This window comes from Molothrus ater, chromosome 13 (genome assembly GCF_012460135.2).
Source record: "Molothrus ater isolate BHLD 08-10-18 breed brown headed cowbird chromosome 13, BPBGC_Mater_1.1, whole genome shotgun sequence".
NCBI classification, from domain to species: domain Eukaryota; kingdom Metazoa; phylum Chordata; class Aves; order Passeriformes; family Icteridae; genus Molothrus; species Molothrus ater.
The window spans coordinates 1,508,194-1,519,242 of NC_050490.2; the positions used below are offsets into that span (position 1 = coordinate 1,508,194).

The 11,049-nt window shown below is 40.9% G+C and overlaps 1 protein-coding gene across 1 annotated transcript; it reads left to right on the forward strand.

Moving 5' to 3' along the window:
- LACTB (lactamase beta) lies at positions 1–10,438 on the forward strand. Its single transcript, XM_036389633.1, has 6 exons — positions 1–246; positions 1,148–1,214; positions 2,961–3,151; positions 3,487–3,832; positions 5,126–5,291; positions 7,531–10,438. The coding sequence occupies exons 1-6, from the start codon at positions 1–3 to the stop codon at positions 8,072–8,074; spliced, it is 1,560 nt and encodes a 519-aa protein (XP_036245526.1). The 3' UTR covers positions 8,075–10,438.
- Positions 10,439–11,049: the final 611 nt, after the last annotated feature.

Consider the following 11,049-nt stretch of genomic DNA (forward strand, 5'->3'; position numbering starts at 1 on the left):
ATGGCGGGCCTGGCGCGGGCCCTGCGGCGGGCGGCGGCTCCCGGGCGGCTCCCCCCGGCCCGCAGAGGGGGCGGCGGGGCCGGGCCGCGGCCCTGGGGCTGGGGGCTGGCGCTGGGGCTGGCGCTGGGGGTTCGGGCGGCGCCGGCGGGAGGCGAGCCGGAGAGCGGGCGGGAGGAGAAGCCGCCGTCGCCGCGGGGCTTCGGCGCGGCCGTGGAGAGGAGCAGGGACCTGGTGCGGAGGATCAAGGTGCTGAGGGGGGACCGCTGGAGGCTGGCGGGGCTGCGCAGCTCAGACCAGCTCGATACAGGGGTGTGTGGAAGTGTGGCACAGTGCGGGGTATCTGAGAACAAGGGGGGCCTTAAAGGCTGTAGGAAGAGAGGCAGGAGCCGTCCGGGGGCACTTGGTTCAGCCTGGAGGAGAGACCTCACTGAGGGCTGCAGCTTCCTCATGAGGGGAAGCGCAGGGGCAGGCACTGATCTCTGCTTTCTGGGAATACCAGGAAATTATGTCAGGAGAAGTTTAGGTGGGTATTAGGAAAAGTTTTTTACTTCGAGGGTGGTCAGGCAGTGAACAGGTCCCCAGGTACGTGGTCACGGCTCAAGCCTGACAGAGCTCCAGGAGTGTTTGAACCACGCTCTCAGGCACTGGGGGGGATTGGTGGAGCTCTCCTGTGCAGGGCCAGGGGTTGGCCTCTGAGATCCTTGTGGGTCTCTTCCGACTCAGGATATTCTGTGATTCTGTTTAAAAAGCACCTTGTAGTTGCTTCAAAAATCCAGCTGAAGCTTTTTTGAAATCTTGCCTGCCAGTAGGTGATGCAGTTTGCCATTTGCATATTAATTGTCATGTTTTGTTTCTCTTGCATGTTCCATTCAATAATTTAATTGAATTATCAAAGCAAAAATATTACCCCGCTCTTCTTGTTAGGTATGTTTTTCCCAATAGCTGAGTTAAAATGTCAGCTTTGCAAAAGCAGTTTGTACCAGTTCAACCAAACTGGTACATAACAGAATTTCAACTATAATTTGGCAACAATAAGCAGGTTTATTTGTAGGAGTTTTGTAGCTTTTTCAGTTCTAGGGCTTGGGAGGAGGTGTTTTTTAACTTAAATATCCTTCTAAATGTCTTCTGTCCATTTTGTTTTTTTCAGGATGAAGCAGGAATCCCTGGTATATTAGTTGGAGTTTCTGTAGATGGAAAGGAAGTCTGGTCAGAAGGTTGGTATGTGGGAGCAGTAGTTGTGCATACTGTCAAGAACTGATGAACATCTAAAAAATGAACAATTCAGACAAGCTAATCAGGCTGGGATTTTGTCTACTTGATGTCCCATCTCTGGACAGTAGCCAGAAATGGGTGCTTAGGGAGTATCAAATGGCACCTTCCTTGGTAAACTTCAATCATTTCCAGGAATTGATAATTTGTTAACTTCCTGAATATGCTAGTATGTCTCAACAGTTAGATGGGAGAATCTTTCTTCCATTAATTTTTCAGATTAACCTTTGAATGTACTCTGGGCATAGAGCTGTACAGTGGTCTGGTAGCATTGGGTGTAGGAGGTCAAGAACTGCTCTCCCCACAAGAACTTCCTTAGTAATCAAAGGAATAAGGGCTCACATTTGGTGACCTGTCTCCTGTTATCAAAGGAATAAGGGCTCACATTTGGTGACCTGTCTCCTGTTTGTGGGCTGAGTGTGGCTTTACTGGGAAGGTTCAGGATTTAACAGGTGCTATCCTTTCAGAAATTGTAGTTCTTTTTTCTGGTTACACAGGGTATAAATAGAGTGTGTTAGTATTTCTCATATCCTGTAGACATTTGATGTTTTTAAAAAAAAAACAATCAGATTGTGTATCTGTTCTCAGAAACATTTTCAGGAGTTTCAAAACACTCAATTCTTGGTTGTTTGGGTCTCCTCCTCCCTTCTCCATGGTGGCAAAGCAGGGACAGGTGTGAGTTGCATGTATTCTGTGACCACAGTGCTGAACCTGTTCTCTTGCTGATGGGAATGGTGTGAGGTTTGGGAGCTGTTTTCACTGGGGAACATCATCTGCATCAACAAGCACCAGGCACTTGAGTAGCAGCTATATAAGAGAAAGGGTCTTGGGCAAATGGCATGTCATCTGTTTTATTTCTTATACTTTGTCAAGGTTTGTGGTTTTATTTCCTGAGCAGTTCATTGTTAGACTACAGTTTTATTTAGACAGAGGTGTGTTGCTTGCAGGCCTTTCTTGTACTGAAAACTGCAAATATGTCATTGCTGCATTTTCTTGCTTTTATGCTGCAACATCACTTTCACTTTTTCCAAACCTCCCTCAAACTGGAGCCTAGTTTGGCAGGTTGATAATGCCTTATTAATTCCAGTTCTTGCTACCAGACTTGTGGGTTGGTTCCATAGGAAAACACTGTTACAGAGACTGTTAAGGTGTATTTTGATTGAAGTCATGCTGAGTGATGTTGAAACATAGTAACACCTGGGTTCTGTGAAACCTTATGGCTTAGGTGATGGGAATGAATTTGTGAGGGATTTCCTCTCTCAGTTTCTGTATTGATACTTTGCTGCCTCAGCCATTAGTTCAGAACAGTAAAAGGGGTGTTTATGACTGTTGGTCAGTTATTTCACAGTCTAGATTTTTTTTTTTTGGTCTCTTTGGGTTTTTTATGCTGAATATTTGACCTCGGGAGTGTAAATTTTGGCTTAATCTTTAATCTCATTTATCATTATGTTTGTTGTAGTCTTAATCAGCAACTTGAGATGCCATTGTCTAATCCAATGGGCTCTGATTACCTGCTGCTACTACAGTAAAATGTTATTGACTGAACTGAAGCAGGGGCTGGGATAGTCCAATGCTTCATATCCCAGTTTAGCTGGAGGAAAACTATTTTCAAGAGCCAGTAAATCGAATTCATTGCATGTAATGAACTCAGCATGTGCAAAGGACTTAGCAGAGGGTTTATTTCCTGGCAGGTCTGGGCTATGCTGACGTGGAGAACCGGGTGCTGTGCAAGCCAGAGACCGTCATGCGCATCGCCAGCATCAGCAAGTGTCTCACCATGATGGCTGCTGCTAAACTGTGGGAAGAGGGGAAACTGGATTTAGATGCTCCAGTGCAGAAATATGTCCCTGAATTTCCAGAAAAGGTCTACGAGGGTGAAAAGGTATGTAGTTGTTTATTGGTAAGAGTTTTTTAAAATTTTTGTTCCTCTCACTACATAGCTATCTGTGTACAGGTGCCTGATCTGGACCTGTTCCTATAAAACACTCAAATCATTTAGACAAGTACTGATATTTCCTGCTCAAAAAGCATATTTGGATCTTCACTTTTATATCAAGTGTGTGTCCACGTATACACTTTTTTTAATACTCTGTTTAATATGTGATATTTAAAAGGTCTTGCACCTTTGTCTGTTCTTTGTCATGGTGAATGTTACTTTTTCAGTGATTTATTGTTTGTTTTTTAATGAAGAGAGCTCACAGTATCCTCTCCACCTAGGTCACTATTACCACAAGACAGTTAGTTTCACACTTGAGTGGGATTCGTCACTATGAAAAAGATATTACAAAAGTAAAAGAAGAAAAGGAAAAGGCAAACAGAGCACTTAAGCTAACAAAATCCCACCAGGATAAAGAACAAAAAGCAAAAGAAGGTAAAGGGACTGAAAACACTGATTGTGTCAAACAGAAGAAAGAACATGATAGTGAGACAAAGAGCCGAAATTCAAAGCCTGGCAGGAACGACAAGGAGTTTGAACAGGAAGAGTATTATTTGAAGGAAAAATTTGAAAGTGTGATTGAGTCACTGAAGATATTTAAAAATGATCCCTTATTCTTTAAACCAGGTGAGTTTCTATTAATGTAGACCAAAATATGCTCTTCTGGTGAGAGTTTTGTTTCAAATAGTTTTACGTGTGATGATGATGGTAGAGTCCAGTGAAGAGTGTTTGTTGTGGGTGTTTTGGTTTGTTCTGCTTCCCTCCCTTTTTATGTTTTCTTTGCATGCCCCATTAAAAGCTCATCAGAGAAGTATTTGGTCTGTTTTGCACAAACCACCTGGTCATGTAATATTTATGTGTAAGACTTTTCTCCCAGGAGCAGTAAGTAATGCAGGAAGTGCCCTGAAACACACCAGTTAGTGGATTTATAAATGGTGGAGCAGAAGATAATTCTGGTAACAAACTTGTATCTACAAAGAATTTTGTAAGCAGATACCAACTTGCTGTAGTCATGTTCTGGGCCTTCTAGATAGGAAATAAAAAGCAAAATATTTTACTGGGACACTAAATCAGACCTAAGAAAAACCCCATAGACTCACAGAATTACTCAAGGAATTTATTGTTTGGATTATTTAAATTAGGTCTAAGAGGACTTTGAGGAACTTCAGGTGTAAGTTTTAAATGAGTTAGGTTAAGGTAAATTCTATGTATTGCTGATAAACAGTAAATAATGTGCATTTAAGGGGGAGAGGGGTAGAAAGAGGGTGAAGTTAAACCCTCACCATCTTGGAGAGCTCACTTTAAATAAGTGATCTGTCTCAGCTGTAGGCACTTTAGCAGTTGCTCAGTATGTAAATGTTTCACAGAAGGGATTAGCACAAGGATGAGATTTTTTAAAATTAAACATTGTTTTGTAAATAAATTCAGTTGTCTTAAATAATATACATGCTTGTGTTCATATAATCTTTTGGGATATTCTAGAACTAGAAACACTGTGCTAAAAGTGATGAATACCCTTGAAAAATGTGAGTATTGCTGTTGTTTTCCCTTCTCCAGGGTATGGACACACAAACAAGTCACAGTAGCTGAGCATCTTTTAAGCAGTAATTGTATGGCTTGTGTGAGCTTTCCAAATCCAGACATCCTTGTTGCACCTGATGTGGTAAATCTCCTGAAAGGATGTTAAATGTCAGTGTTGACAGCTTGGCATGAAACCTGAGTGTACAGAGATCTCTGGGAGGTTTTGGTGCTGTTCTCTTAGCAGGATGTGTGTCTGCTGCAGTACAGAACTTCCTAGGCCTAGGATCAACAATGGTTGATTATTAATTGCTATGTACAGTTTTATTTGCACATATGATTCCATTTAAGTGTCATGCAATTAACCTGGGTTTTTTCCCTTTCTCACTGTGTTTCTTCAAGGTAGTCAGTTCTTGTACTCAACATATGGCTTTACTCTCTTAAGTGCTGTTGTGGAGAGAGCTTCAGGACAAAAATTTACAGATTACATGCTGAAAATGTTTCGTGATTTGGATATGCTGTCAACTGTCCTGGATGACAATGAGGCAATGATATATAACAGAGCAAGGTAAACAGGGGTGCAACTCTGCTTTTTCCACAACAACTGTTGTCCTTTCTATCTTAATTAAGGCACCTGAATTAAGGATGTGTGATTTTTCTTGTCCCAGACATTGGAATGAAGTGTTGCATGTTACTTCAACATTACCCATGTAGCTGCTTCCAATGCCATGGTATAGGTTCTGTAATTAGCACATAAAATTACAGAAGAAGAAATAAATATTCCTTGTTCTAAGTGTGAATATGGGAGGTGAGGGGAGTAATAGGGGTGACTTCAAAGTTTACATTTACTTTGGGTACAAGTAAGCACATAAATGCAAATTAAATAAGGAGTAACTAGGAAATGATGTTGGAATATATAGTTACTTTAGTTTGCTTAATATACTGGCATTTAAAGGGTTCCATGGCATTGTAAGAGTCTCACAGTAACACAGTGTTTTCATAAATCAAATTTCAGTATGCATGTTGACCAGAATTAAAATTCTATTTAACATCAATTTAATTTTAAAATTAATTTAACATAGGAAAAAAATAAACAACACCCCCCACCACCCCAATCCTACAAAAAACCCCAAACAACACCTACAAAACAACAAGCTGAGATAAATTTGGTAACTGGATAATCCATTCCCATATAGTGGATCAGGCTAGGGTTTCTTGTCTTATTTTATTGAATTTCCTGTCTGGGCTCAGAAATCGATTATTGACTCCCCTGTTAAATTTTGGTGTGGGACAAGAATTCTGTTGAATGACAAAGTAGGTTTCAGTAACAGTCTCATGAAAATGAGACTCAGGCTTTTGAAAAGTTTGGCCTCTAAAATGCTCTCAAAGCATGATGAACACATTGAAGCTGAGGTTTTATCCCAAGTACAGGTGTATATTGCAAGTGTGTGTGCACAGCTTTACTGCTCTGGTCGAAGATGCTTTGTGCTGGTGTTCAGTTTGCTTGCAAAATTTCAGAGGCTCTCTGGCTGTAGGATCAGAGGCTCATCTGGATGACAGTGATGTTCTTATAAATTATCAACCTTGTACGGTCAAGGTTTTTTAGAACATGTGTATGTTCATCCTTGTATAAAGTGAAATATGGGAGGGATCAAGGAATTGAGAGAGATGCTCTTCTGGGAGTCTTTTTATAGGTACTTACTGTTAGCAAATCCATCAGCATCTCAGTTTTCCTTTCCAGAAATTGGAGCTTGATGCCTCAAAATAGAATGTATTGAGGTGTTAAGGTTTGTTTAATGGTTTGGTTATACTATATTTGTCTAACAGGAAAATGCTAAAAAAATCCATGTTCTAGATCTTTTAGAGGTATAAGTCAATGTCTTTGTAGCAGGGTTTTTTGTGATCAAAAAACTCATTATAGGGACAACAGGAGACTAAATCACTGTCACTAAATCACTGTAGTCTTGCATCCTGGACCATTCATCATTCTTCCTTTGTTTCAACCTCTGACTTCCAGTGTTAGAAGTTATTCAGAAGTTTGCTAGAAAGCTTTCCAATACAAGTGAAATCTAGGTAGGGCTCTTCCTTTTCATAACTTTTCAGGGACCTTATTTGGTCTAAACACCAAAGGCTGAAATTCCTTGGGTTATATATTTATTCACCAAGTCCTTTTCATATGTTCTATGAAAGTAATCAAGTCATGATTGGACTGTTTCTCTCAAAAGCACAATTTGTTCTGCTCTTCTGTTGCATTGTTCCTGACAGTTCATTCTGCAGCTCTGGCTGGCAGTTTCTACATTTGTGTTATGCAAGATTTTAATGCTCCTTGCTTTGTTCTAGAGTACAACAACCATAATGGGGCAGTGGGGGGAAATCAAGCATAAGTGGAAACTACTGTCTGGGAGCAGTCACCTAAGCCTCAGTTGTAGAATTCCTTGTTCTTTTAAACACTTGATTTCTAGTACAGGCATTTAGGAAAAAATCTGTGTTGCCTGATCTATTTATCTCTGTCACATCTCTTATTTGTATATTGTCTTTATTCTTAGTATATCCTAAGATTAAGCAGGATTAGTACTTTTATTGAAGTTCAGCTTCTAACCTAAAAAGTCACCTTAATTTTTTTCTGTCTGAATTACTTGTTGATTTTTCTGCACTAAATATATTTTAAAAATGTATTTTAAAAACTCCCTAAATGTTCACATTCACAAGCTAATACATGCTCAGTTTGCTCTTTTAAGGTGTAGGGCAGCTTAAAATCATTGTGCATAGTCCATGAGAATGACAAGTTGAATTTTCTTGCCTTTCAGGTGTTACATTTACAACAAAAAGGGACGGCTGGTAAATGCACCGTATGTGGACAACTCTTACAAGTGGGCTGGTGGTGGCTTCCTGTCATCAGTAGGTGACCTCCTGAAATTTGGAAATGCCTTGTTGTACAGTTATCAAGCTGGACAATTTAAAAACAAGAACAGCAAACTTCTTCCAGGGTACCTCAAGCCAAGCACAGTTGCAATGATGTGGACTCCAGTGCCAAAAACAGAAGTGTCGTGGGACAGGGACGGTAAATACGCCATGGCTTGGGCTGTGGTAGAGAAAAGCCAACAGTGTGGCTGCTGCAGACAGCAGAGACACTATGCATCTCACACTGGGGGTGCTGTGGGGGCCAGCAGCGTCCTCCTCATCCTGCCTGAAGAGCTGGAGCCTGAAGCTGGGGGTACCTGGCCAGGGGCACCGCCCAGAGGGGTCATTGTCACCATTATCTGTAACATGCAATCGGTTTCGCTCAACAGCACCGCCTTAAAGATCGCCAGGGAGTTCGAGAGAGAGAAACAGGCGCAGTGCGTGGGCTGAGAGAGATCTGTGGGACTGAAACCAAAGGTGCAACTGGGCTTCAAGTTCACTAAGAATATGGGAAGAAAGAGCATCAATAATTCACTTAATTAACCTCTGCTAGTGGTGCTAAACTTATGTCTAACTGGAATTCATCTCTCAGGGAAGTTCCTAACTTACAGAAAATGAGAATGTAACAGTCAAAGATAACTTCCTGTAGTTTCTGTGTAAATGATCATTATATTATCAGGTTATTTTTACCAACTAGTGAAACACTTGACCAAGATAAAAAAATAGCCTTTTTTTTTTTTCACTAAGTACCAATTACCTACCTTGAATGTTAAACTTTGGAAAAATTTCACATCTTGATTTGACCATACAAATATGTTGCTTGTTATTCTTACAGTTCCAGTCTGCCAAAACTATTCAGTATTACTTTTTAAAGAAAAATTGTGTCACCATTGCTTTTTGTTTTCACATGCCACTTCCCTTAGTTGCTTAAAAAACCAACAAAACCCAAACCTTGAAGCTACCTCCAGAATGCAGATTTATACCAGAAGCAGGCTTTTATCAGAGCTGTGGATTAAGAGCTAGAAAAGAATTAATCTAGAGCAATGTAAGTAAAATTCTTTTTGTTTTTTTAGATATTATCTCCTCCATTTTTATTGGACACAGAGAATGTGTAGAATTAGTTTACTGTGCAATAAAAGTATTATTTCTAGAGTCAAGTCCACCCAAATAGCACAACGGTGGCAAGCTGTCAAACTGTCCTGTTGTTTTTGAGTGATAAACACTTGGTAGCCAGAAATGGCTCTGTGTTCTGTAGCCTAGTTACTCCCTTGTAAATAGGAATTAGGAACTCCAGTAGCTCAATACAGCTCAAAGCCCATTCCTGAAGCCAGGAGTAGAAGTCTCACCAACCCAACACGGCCCTGGCAGCTGGAGCACAGCTCCAAGTGCTGCATCCAGGGGTGGGGACTCCACCACCCCCATGGGCAGCTCCTTCCAATGCCTGATCCCCCTTTCTGGAAGAAATTCTTCCTGTTGTCCAACCTGAGCCTCACCTGGTGCAGCTTGAGGCCACGTTCTCTTGTCCTTTCACTTGTTCCCTGTGAGAAGAGGCCAATCTCCCCTGGCTCCAGCCTCCTGCCAGGGAGCTGTAGAGTAACAAGGTCACCCCTTCTCTCCAGGCTCCTTCAGCTTCTTGTCAGACTTGTGCTCCAGACCCTTCCTCCAGAGAAAGAGAGAATGTCCACTGCCTTTCTCTGGACATGCTCCAGCTCCTCCATGCCTTCCTTGAAGTGAGGGGCCCAGAGCTGGATGCAGCACTAGAGGTGGGAGGTTTTCTCATCTTCAGGTTCACAATGGGAATAAAGTAGCATCTGCAGTGTCCATTTTATGTATTTCACAATGGCATGGGAGATCTCTGTCACCTCAAAGGTTTACCCCCACCTCACTTCCCCTGCAGTTACAGTACACAGTACTTTCAGGCTGACACAAAACAGAGGAGAATCTTTAGGAAAGGTTTCAATACTTCCTTTCCTGCACTGCTCAGCAGCTCTGCTGCTCTGAATTTAAGGAGCAAGATGTCTTGGTTAGCAGCCAGCAGGAGACAGCCCTCCCTGCTTCTTTCCCAAAGTAATGCTTTGAGTGCTATCCTCACAGCTGTCACCTGCCCTGTGATGATACAGCATGCTGCCATCTCTGCTCCCACTCTGCCTATGGTAATATTTATTACCCAACACCAAGAAACCAGGAAATTTAGTATTTTGAGAGGTCAGTGGTTTACCTACATTTTTATTTGGAGCTAATAAGACTAGTTTAGTATATTCTTCATAATTACAATCATTATTGTACCTTAAAAATGGTTTGCTTGGGGTTTCTGGCCCACTCACCAAAATTTCACTTTTTTATTCATTAATAATGTACTGTCTTTATCTCAAGAGTATCCACTCATTTCATCTTCTAGCACCTGGAACAAAATGGGTCTTTGACAGTCTCTGCTTTGGTATTAAATTAATCATGAGTCCAGGCAGAGATATGAGAGACTAGGAATCAATGTGGCCTTAGCACATGTATTCAAGTCACAATTAATATTGCTACTTTGATCTTTGTTCTAAAACCAGTAATTTGATGGGCTGGCATTGTGTGTGGGAAACTAACTAACCTATGTTTGGTCAATTAAGAGCAGCTTTCATGATAAACTTACCTGTGAGTGAACCTTTGTTGTGAGAGGCACTGACATGAACCCCAACTTTTCTAAGGAGGCACATGTATTCCATTGGTACACCTGTTTCTGTATCAAACACCTCCTTCTGCATATGGTAATTACATGTTTGCTGTTTGAAATAACAGAAATAAAACTTACCTTGCAAATGCAACCAATTGGAGTATCAGGTTTTGGTTTATTTTACTGACTAGACATGTAAGAGTTTTCAAAGTCATAAAAAGAATACTAGCTAAGTAGAAAATCCAAATAATAATTAGCTCACCAAGACAGCTGATACTTTTAAAGAGCAGTTGATAACTTGAGATATTATTTAGTAAGATCTATGTAAGATTTTGTTTTAATATTTTCTCATGATTAAAAACAAAATCCATTTTTACCAGCCATTTAAAAAGACATGGCTTTCAAAAAATAATTATATCCTTTTCCTTATTGCAAGAAGGCAATTATTTAATGCCAGTATTTAATAGTAACAACATGCACATTTGCTGTACTTGTGCCTAGATACCATTCACACCTCCTAGAGTAGTTCCATGACTTACAATTGTTGATATGCCAGTTGTACAATTGTTGATATGCCAGTTGTACAATTGTTGATATGCCAGTCGCCTTCTCTGTGCTGCAGGTTTTCAGTGCTTTGCAAAGGACTACTTTTGGGGTTATTTTTTGGATAGACATCTCAGTTTAGAATACCAAGTGCAGTTCTTGAGATCAAATTAGCAGGAGGGAAAATCCATGCATTCCAGAGAAACAGCTGAACAGAGGTGAG

Bases quoted from the DNA above. Each gene is read 5' to 3' on its own strand.
- LACTB (XM_036389633.1), top strand. From the start codon at position 1: ATGGCGGGCCTGGCGCGGGCCCTGCGGCGGGCGGCGGCTCCCGGGCGG. The intron at 247-1,147 runs GTGCTGAGGGGG...TGTTTTTTTCAG, and splicing joins ACCTGGTGCGGAGGATCAAG to GATGAAGCAGGAATCCCTGG. The intron at 3,152-3,486 runs GTATGTAGTTGT...CTCTCCACCTAG, and splicing joins AGGTCTACGAGGGTGAAAAG to GTCACTATTACCACAAGACA.